General features: G+C 42.4%; 1 protein-coding gene across 1 annotated transcript; it reads right to left on the minus strand.

Annotated features, from left to right (window-relative positions):
* Window positions 1-639: 639 nt before the first annotated feature.
* Window positions 640-19388, minus strand: LONRF3 (LON peptidase N-terminal domain and ring finger 3). Its single transcript, XM_040089068.2, has 12 exons — window positions 18779-19388; window positions 17421-17539; window positions 16739-16861; window positions 14450-14605; window positions 12854-13097; window positions 12092-12182; window positions 8790-8904; window positions 8255-8376; window positions 6141-6299; window positions 3359-3521; window positions 1847-1996; window positions 640-1125 (listed from the first exon to the last, which is right to left on the minus strand). The coding sequence occupies exons 1-12, from the start codon at window positions 19386-19388 to the stop codon at window positions 967-969; spliced, it is 2211 nt and encodes a 736-aa protein (XP_039945002.1). The 3' UTR covers window positions 640-966.
* Window positions 19389-20100: the final 712 nt, after the last annotated feature.

The raw sequence follows: 20100 nt of genomic DNA on the forward strand, positions 1-20100 counted from the left end.
AAGAAAGAGTGCAGATATAAATTCAACTTCAAGTTATTCTGTTCTGTAAAATATTAGGGAATAGATCCTTCTGTCACCACTATGGCCAATTCCCACTGACATCAACCATCAGTACTTGAATTTACCCAAGCACTTAAACACAAGCAGGTGCTTGACTGTTTGGCTGTATCAGGAACCTCCCTACAAGCACAGGATGAACCTTCAACAGCTGTGCTTGAATTAACTCAGACAATCTGTGTATTCAAAGACTTCAAGGCAGGATGTTTTGGGGGCATTCTTAAGCTACAGTAGAACTGGGGATGAGTAGAAAAAGATTCAAAGTATTTGAACACAAACTGAAAAATTATCAAAGCAGTTGATTGTGCACTGCTAGAATCATCATTTTTGTCCCCAGTCATAAATACAGGGTAAAAACACTATAAATAGAGCAGCTCACTTTCCTTTACTGAATGAACCCATAAATAATATACATTTTGAAACAAAAAAAATCATAGTGTAAAAATAAATTATCAAACAGAAGTTGTGAACATTATTTTACACAATGTTATATAAAATCTGTACCATTTGAATAAAGGACTTTGCAGTTCACTGAAATAATGCATTAACCTTATTTCTGCTTCACATTAAACTGCACAGTTTATCCTTTATCCACTAAAAAATAAAAATAAAAGAAATTTTAAAAACCCTTATGATTTTTAAAAGGTTTATGGCAAACAAGACCACTTTCTGTTCTATCACATTTGTTAATTTAGCAGTGCAATGATTAAATACTTGTCTCAGTTCCAAATGGAAACTATTGAAGTATCCATAAACATCCCCTGCTCTTTATAACTCATTCTCTTTCTAATTCAGGCTTGAAACATCCTGACATTCAAATCTGTAAGACACTATTGCAGTTAGATGAAGTTATAAGAGACAGTCTGCAGTCAAGGACTGTGGGAGACTCCCCTGCTCTGCTCTTCACCATCATCGCGATCTCGTACGAGACATGAACGTAAGGACACGTCTGATGCCATTCAAGCGGTCTTTGAGGGATTGCATGGCAAGAAATGGGAGCTGAGCTCTGTTCTCAAGTGGAAGGACAGCTAGGACCCACCAGCACCAGGCTGGCCCATTGGGGTTAGCCTGCAGTCAGGGGGAAAAAAAATAAATTAGAAGTCAAGATTCATACAGCTTGTAAGGTCCTGTTTTTGAAGATTTAATTCTGAAAATGCAGTTTTTGATAGCAATGTAGCAAGTAGATAATTTCATTGCCAGCCTAATGGCTTGTGATTACTGGTTGGCCTGAAACATTACAAACAAGAGGCACCTTTCCTAAAAAAAGGATGTTAAAGGCATTTCTATTACTAGCAACAATTTATAGGCTGGGCCTTCTAGATTTATTTAAATCTATTTTTCTCCATGTTATTCCTGACCCAGCTCCTTAGGATTCCTGTCTTCCTTCTCCATACTTTATGACACTACCTCATATTTAGCTCTTGTTGTTGTATTCTGTTGCTTTAGGACCCCACCATTGCAGTCCTTTAGCAAAAGTAACAAGTTTCCAGTTGCCTATTTACTCTCAGTCATTTAATTGGGGAAGTAGAGCAGGCAGAGAGGCAGTTCAGTCTCCTGGGATTAATGCAGTAAGATAAATAGTCTCAGAAAGTTATCAGCATTAAATATGAGCTTTTTCTTTGCAACTGTGCTACCACTGGAGTGTGGCAACAGAATTCAGAGGCTCAGCTTACATGGGGTAAATGCAGAGTATTCATATTTTCATCTTAAAACACAATGCCTGCCAGCTTATCAGATATCCCTGCTATTTCTGTCTCTAAAAGTTACATAAGCCACTGATTCTGGATACCTGTGGGTCAGGATCCTTAGCTGGCATTGGACCAAAATGACTGAGAATTCGACTTTTGAGTGCTTGCTTGAGGGAGTTAAACCACACATAAGCCTGATCATAGACAGAGTCATGGAGAACAAGTAATGCAGCATACTCTTGTCCTTGCAGCTGGAATGAGAAATGAGAGGGGGAAGGTAACTGTTAGTTCAGTCTGCATGTTGGGGAAGGCATAGGATTTTCAGGGTTGGGTAGGAGAAAGGAAAAGGGAAAAAAAAAAAAAACATGCCAAAAGAATTCCAGAATAAATACTGAGAGCTCATTTGGTGTTTCCCCTTCTGATGCCCCTCCCCTATCCAAATTCTTCACTTTGACTGTATTCTAAACCAAAAATATCTATTTGTAGAATTTGCACTTTCTGTATCGTTGTATGAAAAAACCTTTACACAAACATTGCACAAAAACAGGAAAAAAGATTATGCAAAGCTTAAAAAAAAAAAAAAAAAACAGTAGAGCCTCAGAGTAGACATTTTATCTTCTCATTACATACCAAAAGCTCTTAAGAATTAACGCAAGCAATTTTGAAGGTTACGGTGCAGCACCCAATCCTGCTGCTTCTTACCTGAATAGAGATTTTCTAACTGACTTCCATACAAATGGTGTCAGGTACTCCCTTCACCCTCTTATAAACTGCAGTGATTCTGTCTAGAAGAGCAGTAAGATCTCATCCTGGATTCACTTAGTCTTGTCCTCTGATAAATACCTCCAGGAAACACTCTTCAGTACATGAGCAGTGGTTTGTGGAAAAAAGACTCCACAACTATTAAGAGTTAGTTGAAAAGTAGGTATGTATTTCTGTTGGCACCAGGCACGATGCAGGATCTTTCCCAAAGGCATGCGCAACTCCAAAGAGTTACCTTTCTCTACTTATTCTCCAAAATGTTACATATGCATTAAGTTGTCTATCTATATTTATCACCTAACCTCACCTATTCTCGCTTTGTATTAAAATGAGCTTATCAGTCTTTTGCACCTGCACAATGCCCTCTGGTGGTCGTCGGTGGTCTTCATGATGAAGTAATACAAGTCTTCCTCTCGTTTGAACTTTCTACCCAGTCCTCTTGCGCATGCTCACTGGCTTCTTAGTCACAGTTCGAGCTGCAAGGCTAGCCTTAGTCATAACAGTCTTTCTTATCACTGCCTCAAGCAGACAGTTTATTTCTTATCCGCAAGCCCCGCATTCTTTTCATCTTGCTGTTGCAAGCAATGGCCTTGCCTCCTCTTGCAAGCCCAGCAAACGTTGAGCAAGATACATTGTTCAGACTATTACCCCAACTGATCACCCTTTGACTCCTAGCCCCCTTGTTTCAGGCAGTGTGTGTGCTTGTACTATTATGTATCCCACCTTTACCATGAGCAGTTATTAAATGCTACAAATTTGTTTTATTAGAAACTTCTACAGAAAAAAGATCTCACTAAAAACATACATGCTTAGAATGTAATACGGTTTAAACGAAATATTTCTAAATTTACCTTTTGATCCTCAATGTACTCAATATCTGCTGTATTATATCCATCACGCTGGCTGTGCTGGATCACCCTAAATCTCCTCTTGCCAATGCTGTCTACAACAGAGCGACCATCAGCAAAGAATTCAACATTTCTTATCTCCAGAATGCAGCCATAATCTGCAAACCTATTGAAATCAGAACAAAAGCAAGTAAACAAGTCTTATTCTCTCCATCCTGAGTCACACAGAGCTGACATACAGCCAGTCCCTACCACAAAGGTATTTACCAATGTCAGCTCATTTCTATTGCTCATAGCGCTGACCTGCTGTAGTTCAAATTATCCCACAATCGTTTGCAAAACTATCAGGAAGATTCAGACTGTCTAATCTGATCAATGATGTTTTGGAATACAGGGAACATTTTATAAAACTGAAAGATATACAGATCAGAAGCAAAATTTCTCCATTAATAACTTGGGGCAAGGGATATGCTTGTGTCTCCACAGCGGTTGGACCGAAGTGGCTGGCGGCAAGGCACGTGAAACCGTACCGAGTCCAGACGCAAGCAGAAGCGGACCCCAAGACCGGAGGAAGAGAAGTGGGCACGCAGACGTGAGCCGGTGTCAAGACAGCAGACATCCCTTCGTTCTACGTGCAAAAGAGACTCTGGGACTTGAGTTTTCTTTGGAGTTTAGGTTTTCTTTGGAACTTGGGTGGTGTTGCATTTTTAGGGATTCCCATGGGAAAAAGGCCATTGAACATGAAAGAACTATATTTGTGCCTCATTCTCTCTTTAGTTGCCTTGAGCAATGCAGCAGTTTTGCCCGTGGCCCAACCAAAAGAGAATGTTTGGGAAACTCTAGCCAATGCATCAGGTTTAGATACCATCTGCTTGACACACTCAAAGCCAGGGAAACCCTTTTCAACATGTTTAGTGGGGTTGCCAGTGAGCAAATGGCCAATTCCAGAGAACATCCCTCCAGCGATTTCAAAGTCCATTGTAAATCCAGTGGACAAATGGGATGTTTGGATGAAGTTCCTTCCTGTGGCTCCTTTTGAACCTCAGGAACTGGAAATTCTTGGATCGGTCCAAATGCAATTTTGTGTGAAATTCAGCCTTTCTGGAGTGGCACAAAACAAAAAAATAGACGTCACTCCAAACCTCAATTTTTACAGAAATTCATCATCTTGGTGTAATTACACTAAAATGCTGGACAAACCATCCAACCATGTTCCAGCGCAATTGCCGAGAGGAATCTTTTTCATCTGCGGGGACAGAATTTGGCCCGCGATACCCGCAAATGTCAAAGGTGCTCACACCCAACATGACATTGCTGAGAGAACAAAAATATAGAGGGAAAAGATCTATCAAAATGTACAATCCAAATTGTGATGACAATGTTCACACGTGGGACAAGGCTCAGAGAATTGCGGGTGCACTTTTTTCACCACAAGCAGCATCAGGAGTAGCCTTGACACAATTGGATCATGCGGGTTGTTGGCTGAGCAAACGTGCCCGAGCCACCTCTCTTGCACTGAGTGACATGTTATTGGACGTTGACAGTGTAAGACAAGCGAGTCTCCAAAACAGAGCAGTGATAGATTATCTATTGCTGGCACACGGGCATGGGTGTGAGGAATTTGAGGGAATCTGCTGCATGAATTTGTCAGATCATTCCAAATTCATTCATGAGAACATCAAGCAATTGCAGGAGAGTGTGAACAAACTTGGAGAGGTAACTGGGTCATGGATGGATGGTGCGTTCAATTTGTTTGACCTTTCACCATTGTGGAAGGGAATTTTAAAAACATTTGCATATATTTTAGTAGGGTTTGTAATTCTTCTCATGATCTTGCCGTGTTTGCTTCGATGCATACAGCAAGCCATGGACAGGGTTGCCAAAGAGGTGTTTTTGGTTCGAACAGGAGGGGGAGATGTTGGAGTCCAGGGCATTCCTTTGGCTGCCCTGGAGGGTCAGAGACCTGGACAGGGGGGTCTGGGACCCCAGCCCAGAGCCCAGAGGGACATTGGCTTTGATCCCAGTCCATGGGAAAGGCTTCCTGCACTGCAGGAAGGATTGCAAGCCACAAGAGTGTGAAAGATAGTAGTTTAGCTTATCACAGGGTGAGAAAACAGTAGGTTTGGGGTTTTAGTATGGAAGTGAATGGGAGCAAGATGGAGGATTTGGGGCGTTGTCTCCTGCTTCTTCTTTCTTCTTCCCTCACTCCATTTTCTGCAGTGACGATGGCACAAAGTAGTTTAAAGAGATTGGGTCAAAGTAGAGATGACGTTTTTAGTATAAGTGATAGGTATTGGCAAATAATGATAAATAAAGAACACGTAGCAATTAGTATAAAAGATAGCGACAGCCCAGTCCGGGAGGAGTCGCCAGATGCCCGAGCAGCTGCACAGACCTTTGTTGGGCACTGAGAAAATTGTAAGATAAGAAACAATAAACAAAGCGCGCAACCTTGAAAAATCAGAACCTGAAGACTCCGTCTCTTTTTTTTTATGTCTGGCTCAAAGCTTTGCAGAAGGCAAAAAGACTCTAAAACCACCAGAATCTTGGAACAAAAAAAACGAGAAGTTATGAGTGTTTTGAGAGAACAGACAATCATATTAGTCAGAATCCAAGTGCTCAAGAGAAAAACTTCTATCACCTCAATGTCTTTAACCCACATGATTAGGAAGAAACTTTCTCTACTGGACGACTACCACAGATATTACAGCCATGGACCTTTCTGCACCTCTCCACTGGCTCCAGAATAAGTGGGTACCTCACATGGTCCAAGCTCTTCACTCACCCCTTGACAGGGTCACTGATACACATCCCAAACTGTTTGGTGCCAGTCTCCATGCACCTCCGGATCATCAGCCGATAACAAGGCTCAAAGATGTGCAAAGGACATGGGACTGTAGGATAAGCCATTGTGCACACAAATATGGGAACGTTCTTATTTAGGCTGTAAGAAAGAAAGGAAAAATCAGATATGACATTTCACCAAACTACTGACATGTCTCATATTCTTTAAAATTATGACATCTTTAAATAGAAATTATAACATCCTTAGAATAAAATTCTTAATGGAATAAGTAAAAGCCAAAATTATTTTCCCCTTAACTGACTAAATACTCTAGAAAATTATATACCAGTTACTAGTAGACAAATTTTTCATTAAGCTTTCTGGATTTGCTAGTGAAAGCATTACTGGAGTTCTAGTATTGCTTTTATTTATTTCCCTCAATCCCATTTCTTCCCTATCCAGTATATTCTAAACCCCATCCTGTCAGACTACTTCTACCTATTGTCTCACTCTGTGCCTTTCATAGAGGTCCACTGAAAGCAGACACATTGCTTTGTACTTGGTTTATAAAGCAACCTTCTCTTTTGTTGGGGAGGATGAAGCCAGAAAGCCCTATAAATATGACTGCTTAGATTCTGAGAATGTGAAACCTATAAGTGAGATAGAATTGAAAGCAAGTTTTGATGTTTGAGATGTCCTAGCTACTGGATGTCTGGGAAAACAGTTATATGACCAGCTGAAGGTTGCCTACAGATAGGTCCAAAGGTCAAATGGAATGTTCTGTCTCACCCCCCAATGGTTCATCCCACATCTGTAACCCTCCCCTGAAGTATCAGGTATCTGTAACCCCATTGGCCCAAGTCTTGTTCCAGCCCACCTTGAAGCCCCCTTTATCAGGGGGCTGCGAGAGTGGGTTGGTCTCTTTGCTCTTTCCCCTCTCCCTCTTTGCCTGGCACCCTTCCCCGAGGACTTTCCTCTCTTGGAATTTCCTCTCCCTACATCTCTGTGGTGGTGTGAGAATTGTTTTATTAAGTTATTAAGTTATTTTTGTAAGATTTTTAAGTTATTTTTATAATGGTTTAGTTCACTGTATACCCCTGTGTTCTGCATTGGTTTTCCCTTCTGCATTGGTTGTTTTGTCTCCTGTAAAACCAGACGTTTTCTGTCATTCATCCCTTCCCTGCACCTGTCGCTGTCAATCCCCCCCCCCCTCTCTCCTCGTGGTTGCCTGCCTGCCACTCAGAGACCCTTCCCTGGCTTCTAGAAAACTCCGGGAAGGGTGCCGAGTGATAGGCTGGGGCCCGGGAGACCCCCTCCCATCATTTCGTGGTTGGTCCCCAGTTCTATGGTTCACACCCCCGGTTAACCCCCCGATTCCTGTGACTGGCTGACCAGTTGTCGCCACCCCCGTTTCCACCCACCCTTAAAACCTGTCGCACGCCTGGCCTCAGGGTCTCTCCTGGGCAGCAGGTTGCAGCGTGCAGAGCCCCGCACTCCCTCTGTTTCAATAAACCTACGTTACATCCTGCTCGGGAGAGTCCGCCTTTCATTCAGTTGCCGAGGTCGCTTATGTCATCAACGTGCCCGTCGCTGAGGGTGGGATCCAAGCTCCCACAGAGAGGAAGCGGCGCGCTTTGTCTGCCGCTCCAATCATACCACGTTGCCACAGTGAAACTCTGAGCTAGCCTGTGGTCGCACGGGTCAGCGCGAATTGGACACGGTGACACATCTCCCTTCCCCCACTCCCTACCTCTCCCTTCCCCCACTCCCTAGGCCTTGCCACGAGTTGCGCCTGGCAGCTCAAAGCAAGGCCTCACATCCTTTACAATAAACCTCATCTTCTAAAACCCAACTTCAGAGATCTCTCGTCTACATTCATCCACACCGTCCTGGAGTCTGCAGCGAAGCAATATCTACACTCTATTCTTTAGCACAGTGTCTAGTTTTTATGCTCACTCAAGCACAGTTTCACCTGGATCCTGTTCTCTGAAATCACACTATACAGAGAAAGAAGCTCCATCAGCATCTCAGCTTGTGTACCACAGCAGCCAGAGCCATTCACAGCTAACAGCAGCAGAATTAGAAATGGGATTTTACATAAATGGATTACATACTTGGAAAGCTCTGCTATTTCCTCTTCATAAATCTTTCTCCTTTCAGTGAGTTCTTCTGGAAGATATCTGGCTATTAGTTCCTCCATTAGCACTGTTTTACAGTATTTCCTCATAGCCAAGCACTGTAGTAAGAACACACATAAAGCAGTTAGAGAGAACATCCAGCACCTCAGAGAGTATGGTGCCTGTGCAAAGGGTGTCACCTATTACCCCCATTTTCTGATGTCTGTGATTCTATAATCTGTTAAACTTGCCACTGAAGAGTTGGGGTTTTTTTAACTATTCCCTGTGTTACAGACATTTGCTTAGGAAATCTGGAAAGTAAAAATCACCTAGAGATTTTCTAAGTACAGGCCTGGTCCTAAGGTTTGAAGAGACTAGCCATGCTTGGGAACTCACAAGAGCATTTAAAAAGTCACATCTTTCCTGAGTTATGCAATATTTCTTTTGTGTTGGGAAATATCAAGTCTGTCTGAAGGTGAAGTTGTTCCTATCACTTGCACTTGAACTTATGCTGAAAAAATCCAAGGATTACCTCTGAGAGCCCTTCCTTGCACAGGGGACATTTTGGGTTGTGATCCAGGCATCTCTCCAGACATTTGAGACAGAAGGTGTGTCCACAAGGTGTAGTGACAGGTTCATAGAAGAGCCTGAATTGGAAAAATCCAAGAGCAAAAAGACAACAATATCATGTACTAAAGTAAAAGAAAAAAAGTTGCTACCAAAAAAAGCTGAATTCATTCACTAACTTAACTACTGACTACTACAGGGATAAAGTTGCTTCTTGCTTTTAATTTTTTCAACCAACTTTTGCATTTATTCAGCTTACAGACTATTTTGTTACCACCCAACATGAAAGGCAGCCCATGAACTCTGACTTCAGTGAATGTGAGGGACAATACTGTCATGAACTTCCAACAAGCCAGCATTTAATTTTCCTCTCTGTGAGCAATAAACAGAACCAGAAGCTGGACCATCTGACTTCACTATTGAAATTGAACAACACTTGCACAACTATTACTGAAGTTTTATGATTATTTGTATGTGTAGAGCTAAGCACAAAATACCTATTTGCAGTAATAGCCCATATCAGTAATTGCAATAACCTGGGACTTTGCAGCTCTGGAATAAATGGTGGAACTCAAAGATCCTGGAGGTCTTTTCCAACTTAAACAATTTTATGACTTGTTTTAATAGAGTTTTTAACCCTCAAGTGACTGCTTTTCTGGAAAATGAGTGACAGGAGGTTCATGTTTCATCTGGACGAATATTTAAATATATAAGACCAGGTCTTCAAAGTATCATGGTACCTATTCTTTATCCATTTCTAGAACCTCTATGACACCTATTTTCATGTAAAGATTTTTTTTCCTTATTATGATTATGTGATATTGCAAAGTCATGCTTCCTTGTCAATAAAGACCTTAAGGAGATGTAAATAATACAGAAGTTTTTTAAAAATAGAAACAATTCAAATATAGAAACTAAATTGTCTGGAATATACTGTATTTTACAACATACTGTCTAAGCCCTTTAAGGTCTTAATTACTAGTCTCATTATAATTTAAGTGAATTAATAATTTTTCTTTAAAGTATTAGTTTATCAAACAGTACACTATGTTCTATTAAACATGTGGAAATTACAATGCATAACCCCACATTTATTACCATCTTTGACAAGATGAGTGTATTTAAGAATGCAATTGGCTTTTAACAAGACTGCCATAGAGAGCTCATTCAATGTCATTAGTTACTAAAAACATTGAAATTTAAGCAATGGAACATATGAAATAGGATCTAAAATGCCACACCTGTCTTATTGCAACTTGACGGTTTAATTGAAAACACTTGTTAACTGTTTCATGAACAGAAACCTCACTTAAACTATGTGAAACACTGAATTCTGCTCTGTGTTCCAGTAAGCACTGCACTGCATATGTAATTATTTGGTAGGGACTGACTTCATCTGAAATGTAGCATAAAGACAAGATACTCCTGTTAAAATTCCCGAGTCTGCCCTAGCTCTCACAAAAGCCAACAGCAGCTTTTCCTAACAACTCTAAGAGGACCTGGACAAGCTCCATGACTTGCAGAAAGAAACACTGCACACCAAGACTTCTCATGACATTATTTTGAGCTACTGTAACAGCAGAAACTAAATTGCTGTAGATTAATGCTCCTTCTTTTCTCACCAGTATGTTGCTTTGACTAATTTGTATTTTCTGCTTGCTGCTGGAGCAAAGGTATATCAACAACATTTTGGCCACTCCATCAGACAAACAGGTTAATAACAGCTCCTGCAGTTAATTGTGAAGAGGTCAGTAGGTTACTAGGTAATTAGTCCAAAGTATCTCAGGAACCAAATCACCAAAACACTTCTGAAGAACATGGAAGGAAATAATTATAATCGGTCTGCATAAATAACAAGAAAGATCTTAGGAGAGCATTCCTGAGCACAAGCCTTCCTTGTGCAGTGATGTTACAAAGCTAACATCCTTCTGAAGGCAAGGCCTGCAGTTGGGACTACAATTCCAAGCACAGCACCTATACCATCCTCTATACGGTAAGGGAAATAGTAATCCCTGGGCTAATTCCTTTACAAATGTATTGTAGTCTGGCTGTTTCTGTTTTAACACAGAGGATGAGAAAGTAGGATTAATTAATTTTATTGAAAACATCTGAAAAATGCTTTGTGGACACCATGATAAACAAGCAGAATCACTAAACCATCTAAGAGTAATTGTGTGGTTTTCTGTTAGAGGAAAGTTTTACTCTTTGCACTACTGAGTGTTTTGACAGCTGCATAAACTTTTTGAACATATTTTAGCTGTAGACAGGCAGAGGGAAAGGGGGCAGATCAGATTTATTCCAAGCAGAAGCAAATCAGACAATACAGCAGTTGGTCCTCAAAGCTTTCAGTTTGTCTGAAACAAATTGAAGCATCCGCTTCTGCATACAAACAACAAAATCCAGATTTCTCAAAACACAGGCCTTCAGAAGTAAATTCCTAAAGAGGCTGCTATTTAAGAATTAAAAAATATTGTGCAAAACTAACCACAACATGAATCATAGATAAATCTGGGTAATTAAAAACACCAAACAACCTAGGCAACATTCACTGCAGCAAGTGAAACACCTTCCCAATATTTCTAAGTCACTAAAAACCCCCCACATAATTTATTTGCCAAAGTTAAAAGTTTTGTACAAAACAAGTAGTAAAATAGATGCAGTTGACAACTCCTACTTGTTTTACTAAGCCATTGCTGTTCCCAAGAATAACTGTTGTTTAACTGGAAGAAGAAATCTTCAAGCAAATGGAGACTGCCTCAGCAAAGTGAGGAGCACATCTCTTAAGCAAGAGTTAAAACATACTCTTGTTTACTTGCAAGATCCTCCTATTGCAATAGCCGCAACACAGTACTTAACATGCAAACTCAGAATATTCATTGGATGTGGTCTCTTTAGGTATTTCATGACAAACAGCTCTACAAATTCCCAGATGACAAACTGTGGGTTTGTGCACTGTGTCAGTGGCTGGGTGGGTATCAGTGGTGAGAGCAAATCTTTCAGACACCTTCACTAACGTGCTTAACCCTCACGTGATTTTGTGTGCCCTTTCCAAAACAATCACTAGCTCAGAGAAGATCAAAGAGTCCCCATTCACCACAGTGCTCAGTACCAAAGGTCTAAATATGCATCACTGGAATAACAATCAGTAAATGCTAATTTCATGTTACAGGCAAAAATAAGTACCAAGTAAACTAGAAAATCTCTAGGTCATAAAAGGGAGGAAGATACAGCTGGAAAGCTATAGATATCTGTGAGAAAAGAACACACCTCATACACAGGGAGCAGTCCAAATCTGATGGATCCACAACTTCAAATGGAATGTGTTGTCCAGTCCTATTTTCCCTAGTATCAACTATGTCTATCAATAAAAAAAAGGCAATTGAACAGAACTATGCAAGCACAATGCTATCTCATGTATTTATGCCAGCATCTGATATTTAAATGTGTGTTGTATATACTTGCAACTTACTGAACCATGAAACATCATTACAGTAATTTCTATACAAAGCTTCAATTTCAGCCTTGGCACAGATCAGCACATCTCCCCTTAATTTTGGTCACATTATACCCACTTACAGAGGGTTCAATCTGGCCTTGCATTAGCAATTAATGTCAAAACACTTTTTGTTAGTGCTGAAAGTCTAAAGTGAGACAAATTTTTCTCTCATACCATTGTAAATACATCTCACAGCATGAAAACAAGGCCAGATATCAAGAAAAAATATAGTTTGTACTTTTAAACTTCAAAATTTGTTATAGAAAGTGCTAAAACCATGTGCAACGCTGATGTTCTTTAAAAGATTCAGAGCTCTGCTAGGTAAAGCACGAGACCCAAACTTCTTTGCCCCTTTTTAGACTTTTTTCTCTCTACACACAGGAAAGATTCCACAACATGCATGCCTCGATTAGGCAAAAGAGAAAATATAAAAGGCAAAGTGAAATTTGGTCCCTCTTTGTCTGAATCTTACAAAAGAAAAGTTTCCATGGGTTGCATGCCATGGAACCTGTCCTGTGTGTAATTAAACATACCTTTCTTCATCAGTTTGCAGGGCACCTCAGCATTTTGCATCTCCTCTGAGTAGCACTTCCTTTTCAGGAGGCTGCATTTCTCAGAGGTGAGAAAAGTAGACTCTGGCATGGAGGTGAATTTTTTCTCCTCCTCTGAGCAGTCCTTTTTGCTCTCTGTAATTTGTATAGATTTCCTCAAACTACCAGAAGTAGTTACATTTGGTTCCTCTTGAATGGAAAACCCCTTTTTCTGTTCCACATTGACCTGTGTGAAGAAAGGACTGACATTAGACCAATCTTCCAACAACCTGGTAAGGAAAAAAATCTCAACCTGACAAAAATCTTTAATATTATGGATCACCAGGAAGGATTTGGTTGGTCAAGAAGCAAGAGTCCGAGAATTGCCAATCCTAATTAAAAAAACCCAAACCCCAAAAAGCAAGCAACCAACAAACTTGATTTTCCCTCCCCACCGTTGAGTATTTTCAGCCCTTTTGTGTGGCTTTAAAGCTTGAAGGTTGTGAAACTGGATTCAGGCAGATATGTGGCTAGATCTCAAATATATTGTTATCACTGAACCTATGGGAAAATGCATATTGTTTATATCATGGTGATGGTATCAACCAAAAGAAAAACCAAAATGTCAGTTCATTTTAAGGAAGCAGTAAAAACACACAAAATTTATAAGACAGAAAATGCCCACAGCTTCCTCTTGCAAGGCAGATTCCTTTCTCAGAGGATAAACCGTTCAGGGTTTATCCCGTTATGGCAATAGGACATCCTGTGAGCAGCCACTGCACAGGACATCACCTGTCAGCTTTGTAACACCATCTCCCAGGATGGACCCAAAAACAGACACTGTGGATTGTGATGTGTAACATGCAGGAAGATGAGTGAACTATCCCTTGAATGGCTTCGTGAAAGTCATGCAAAAGGGTTTCTTGTCAGAATATCCTAATAGCCTTTCTATGGGGCAATGTCACTGATTGTTTCTTATCAGTCTCAACTAGGCAGCTCAAAACCTACCACTTTTGTTTGTAAGGACAAGCCAAGTTTTCAATATATGCAAACCCCATCCCAACGTTCAGGTTTCAGTGAAGCAGAAGCGATCCTTACAAACCTATGAATGTAAAACCTCTGCAGCCATTTACAAAACTACAGCTGCAAAACCAAAGTTATGAAGCAGCTAATATATCTTATGTAGCTCTACAATAACCTCTAAGTATTGTACAGACTGAGTATAGAATGATGTTGTTACTGGCATCACCAGTTATAGCTCAAGTTGAAGCTCTAAATTTTAGCATTTGAGGGTATCTAAATCAAATCTACAGAGGCCGTTTTCCACTATCAACTACTTGAAAGACCTAAAGAATTACAGGAGTAGAACTGACTCAATTCTGACAAAATTTATCAGAACAACAGAGAAGTTCTATCAAAAAAAAAAAAGTCAAATAAGGAGACTTCAGTAAGTTAACAATATTTTGTATGTTCTGAAATTCAGTAAAAATTTGAGAAAATGTACCCTCCTATCTCCCAGAGGCAAAAAGGAGAGAAGGCTTCCCAATGTGAACACAAAACACAACAAATTAAGAACCACACATCAGACTTGATCTTTACCTTGAGCAACCTTTGTAGGTTATGGCTGGTGACTCCAGATCCCACTGAATTTAGGAGATTCCCCTTTAATCTAGAGTGATATGACAACAGCTGCAGGATATCGGGTAAGTGTTCCTGAGCATTTCCCGGGATGAGTGAAAACAAACTAAGTAGAAGCTGTGATATAAAACAAAACACTTCACTGCTTAGTTCCTTCCTTGCAACTTCTAAATGAAAAAGCAAGTAAGGGAATAGCTGAAAGAAGCATCCAGGATTTTGTTAAAATCATTTAAAGAGCCCTTTAAACTAGGGTAGTAACAGAAAGTGCAAGAGCTAATGCAATACAGGCCAAACAGACAGCAAGAAACATTTTCAGAGTTAAACAAGCCCACAGAGTTATTAACCATTCTCTGTGATGTGACACACACGTCTGTCATCTTTGTCCTGCAGTTCAGGGCTCACCAGAAATTAACATCTTTTTAAAATGTTTTGGGGTTGGTTCTTTTGCTGCACATCAACTTTCACTGGAGTTTACTAGTACACAAAGCACTCATCTCACAGGCTTAATCAAAGATCAGTTGGGTAAATGTGTCTGATATTGTAAACTCACTTATGTGAGAATACAAAAAACGTAGGCGTAGGCAGTAGAAAAATACTATTTTGTCACTTGCTATAAGAAAATAAGTGAATCTGTTTCAAGTAGCAGCTTGAAGTCCCTTGTATGGCATAGATTATCAGATGAATATTTAAGGAAAGAAAGCTGAATTGAAGATTCACACTTCAAAAACTAATTTCACCATAATACTTAGGTGATCCTGCTGATACCTGAGGAAGCCACATGACAGCTGAGATTTCTATTTAAAGCCAAAAAGGATTTCACAGGATCACACTATGCCCAAACTAACACAGGCAGACAGTTAATATGAGCAGAATGTCACAACTGCACCCAACGAATTTGGTAAAATGTAGTAGGTCATTGTTATGCGAACAGCCTTGGAAATGACCCAGTAAAATATTGCATCAGTGGATGAACTCTGTGCCTGATGAGTGCACGAGTAATTCTTTCAGTCATAAGAAGCCTAGTTTTCCTCAGAACCCCACTGCTCAGAAATTAAATGACTTGAAAATGGCTATTTGCAATCAGAATTTAGAAACATATCTGTCTGTTTTTGGTCTTTTTGCTCTAGTTCACAGAAAGTCTTCCAGCATGACTGTGAGCACAAATCATGACATAATGGCAATGAAAGACTGCATGGAACCCACTGGGGAAAAAGCAAACAAAACCCTTAAACATCAGTGACAAAAAATCTTCAGAGGCTGAAATCTCAACCATATATAAAATGAGATAGAAATATGATTTTACTACAACCATTCAGGTTATACTCTGTTACCTTCATGAATGGAATTTTACTGTAAGAATTCTACTGTGCTTTTTAGAAGGCTTTATATGCTACAGCACATAGAAATCCTAATGTTCCCATCCCACCAGTGATTGAGAATGGCATAAAAACACTTCCATAAAGGAAAATAAAACTATTATATTTTTATCGCCATAAGTAATCACTGCAACACTGAGCCTTTTAACTACGATAGCAACAAAAACAAATGATCCAGTGTCAAAATACTGATTTACAGGATATCAGAGATTTGAGGGGTGGGCAAAACAGCAGTATTCACAAAAGCCATATAGGAATTCACACACATTGTGGGTTGCAACTGAAAAACGCCTCACTACAGATCCATTTTTTTGCTTATTTAGCATTAATTATTAGCAACCCTAAAAAACTGTTCTAAAATCACTCTTCTTTTGTTGACTGCTTCCTCTTTCACACCTCCTGCACACACTGACACTTGGGGAGCATGACTGGCAGTAGGAAAAATTTTGCCGCTCCCAAGTGGAGTTTGATGAGAGTTGCATGTTGTATTCTGCCAGCCATTGGCCTGATACATCATTCAGTAGCAACTCCTCTTCTGCACTCCATCATTGATAAGAGATTGCCAGGCTAGGAATCAGATTAGAAAATTGAGAATCACAATAGTGGCAATTATTACTAAATCAATTTTCCTTCAAATTTGTGGATGCTAACACTGTAACTGCTTCCACTGAATGGCTGCTGAGTATATTTTCTTGCTACCTTCCTATCTTCAGATCAGCAATACACAACTCAAATGTGAACAACAGTCTGGATTTGTATCTCCATCCAGCTCTCTGCAGTAACGAGAGAGAAGAAAAGAAAAAAAAAAATTATCCTCCTTTATGAGAGACCACTGAAAACAATTGTGCAGCTCCTGATGATTTAGGGAACTCACCTTTTGTGCCTCAGACTTAGCCATCTTGTTCCCAGTATCTAAAGCAAGGCAGAATAGAAACTCCCTTAAAGCTTCTTCTGTTTTCCCCAAATTAGCTAATGCTTGTGCTTTCCTTAGGTGACCCTGCAAGGAAACAGCTACAGCTTTTGTCAAGAGAATATGCAATAAAACCATGGTGAAAGTACAAAATATCTTTCTGAAGAAGGAAAAGTTAGACAGGAAAAATCACTATAACCATGTCTTACACCGAGACACCAACAGTGTCTGGGTTTCTAAACACAGCGGCCCTGAAAACTACAAGCATAAACAGGATATTCTTCCACTCATGCAAGTATGATTCTCACAGCACCCGAGCCCAACTGATATTGGAAACATCTACTTCCACTATATCCACCTTCTAAAATAGTAATTTTGTCATTAGCATTCAACTTTTAGAGTTCACAAAAATTGATATTCATCCAAGTCAAAGATAATAGCCCCAGCTCATTCTCTGGGACTAGCACTCTCTTCCTTCACTCCAGGAAGCTGAAGAATATAATAGTTAAATGTCTGCAAACTGCAGGAGTCCAAGAAGTTACAGGACTTAAAGTCTCCTTCAGATTCCACTGTCTGACCATTCTAACCATTTCCCATCAGGGCAGTATCAAGATTTTTAAATGGTACAGCTGGAGTCAGAACTTACTTTCAACCAGTATGGCTGGAGCCTGCACGCTGTTTCTGCATCGTGCAACGCATCTTCACAAGCTTTCAAAGTAGAATTAATCTGGGACCGGTTGCTATACAGTAAGTGATCATTTGGAGCTGTAGGAAATAGAAAAAGTGGTTGATTAGGTAAAAAGAAATTAGTTACATAAGCTTTACTCCTTATTTCATTTATTTAATTTTTTTTAACACGTTGGTGCTTCCAAGTTGCACAAACCCACAAAACATCCAGTTTTCAAATAACTATGTACTAAATTAAATCTGAAAACCTCTTTGGGCAACTCCAGACAAAATACCAGTTATGTATCATATAACTACAGAGAACATTGCATAAATAAATGCTGAGATGCTCACACAATAAATTACCAGCACTGGCTGAGGATCAGATGGTTGGTAGAGACACACAGGAGACATTTAAAGCAGCAGGAGGAATGCTGTCACTGTAGGGAGGAGTTTCAAAATTGGTAGCATCAAAGTTTTTAAATTATAAATAAGGGTCTTTTTATGCCAGAGCTCAAAACACAGGAAAAGAAGAAACAGCATGAAGAATCAGGTAGTGCTACAATGATCACCGAGTTACACACACTGTAGCATCGAGACACAGCATATGCTGGGGGAAGGCTAGGCACTTTTCTTGGGAACACTTTCATTTAAGTGAAATGCTCCCCTATAATACCTTGCCTTTAACTTCTACTTAGTACTTGCAGCGTAAGTCACTTTTCCTTTTCCTCAAACTGCATGAAAAGGACCGCATCAAAAGTTCTCCCTGCACAGCTCTACAAGCGCTTCCCGGCGATGGGGAGGGAGAGCGGGGCCGGGCCGGCCGAGGGTGCGGGACGCCCGCCGCCCGGACACGCATCCCCGCCACAGCCTTCGCGCTCGGCTGCGAGCGGCTCCCCCGTGCACGGGGGTGATATGCGGGGATCCTCCCCCACGCCGAGCCCTTCCGGGGCCCGGCAGGATGCCCTGGGCGCGGAGCTCCACTCGCCGCTGGCTCCGCCGGTTACACAACGGCGCCAGCCGGGGGGAGCCCAGCCGGACCGCAGGCTCGGGCTTATACAACCGCTGCTCTCCTGACCCAGTTTCGCTGCGGGCCGAAGAGCCGAGAACCCTCCCTAGGGCTCCCCTCCAGGGCTCTCCCAATACCCGCCCCAGGGAACCGGCGGCGAGCAGGAGGGTGTCCCCGGCACACTCCTGGGCACCAGGGTATCCCCGGCCGAGCCCACGGCTCGGCGGGACAAGAGGCGCCGGAGAGGCCGCCAGTGAGCCCTGGCCGGTGGAAAGTTATCTCCCCCGGCGCGGAACCGGGGACCAGCACCGGGGAGGGGGATCCCTTACCTAGGCTGACCGCTTCGTTGTACTTCTGCAGGGCGGCTTGGAGTTTCTTCTCTTTGTAGAGGAGATTTCCTTCATGCCGGAGCTGCGAAGCCTTCGCTTGGCAGGGGAACCACTTGGTCAGCAGGTTGCTGAGGATGACATTGATCCGCAGGAGCTGCCTGGCCGCCGCACCGCCCGCCTCCTTGCACAGGACGCAGCGGGACTCGGGCGCCCGGTCCCTTTCCAGGCACTTTTTGCAGAACGTATGTCCGCAAGGCAAGGAAACGGGCTCGAATAGAAAGCCCTGGCATTTACGACACCTGAAGACGTCCCACTCGCGGGGTGCCGCGGGGTGCACCCCCTCTTTGATCCGGATGCTCTGCGCCAGGCACTCCACCAGCTTCTCCAGCTGCTCGGCGCGCAGCTGCTGCTGGCGGGACACCAGCTGGTACAGCGGCAGCGCCTCGTGCAGCCGCCCGCCAAAGGCCAGCGCGTCCGCCCGCCCGAGCAGCACCTGCCACTCGGGCCCCAGGCCGCCGCCCGGCGCCTCCAAGTTCTGCGCCTGCAGACCCCCGGCCGACAGCTGCAGCACCAGCTGGGGCTCGGGGTGCGGCGGCAGATGCGAGCCCATGGCGGCGGCTCTAGCGCGGGACACCGGGGGGCGCGGCGTGGCCCCACCAACCCATTATGCTGCTGCCACCCCGCGCCGGGAGCACCCTACGCCGCCGCCGCCGCTTATATAAAGGTGAGCACGTGACGGCGGCGGCGCTCATTGAGCAGCGCCCGCAAGTTGTTACAAAACCAGGCGGTTTTATAACGCTTGGGCTCGGCCCGGCCCGCACCGTGAGGGATCGCCCCACTCCGGTGCCTCCGCCTCCTCCGCTTCCGCCTCCCCCTTCTCCCCCTTCCCCCCCCCCCCCCCCCCCCCCGACACCCCGTCCCGGCGGCGCTTCCTCCGGTGCAGGGTGGTTTGAGCCGTGCGGAGAACTGAGGCGCTGGGCTGTGGAGTGCTGCCCACCGGGCACACTGTGCGCGGAGTTTGGTTTGACCGCTGGTCTGTAAGGGCGCCTCAGTGAGACACGGAATTCGCTCGAGGGTTCGGTGTTTTGGTACCTCCGGTAATGCTAAAGAAACGTTGGCTCGAAGTGATTTTGAAAAGCGAGAATGCCATTTCCTGCTAGAACTGGAATCGCGAAGCTTTGTAGCTAATCATTCTCTTTAAGGGAATCTACGTAGTAGTGAAGCTATTTTAATGTCAGGTACTCATGATTTTAGAACAACTAAGGAAAACATTAGAAGTAAAACGTTGTGTTTATTTAGTTTTGCAGTGTGGCATGTTGCAC

This window comes from Hirundo rustica, chromosome W (assembly GCF_015227805.2).
Source record: "Hirundo rustica isolate bHirRus1 chromosome W, bHirRus1.pri.v3, whole genome shotgun sequence".
Taxonomy (NCBI): domain Eukaryota; kingdom Metazoa; phylum Chordata; class Aves; order Passeriformes; family Hirundinidae; genus Hirundo; species Hirundo rustica.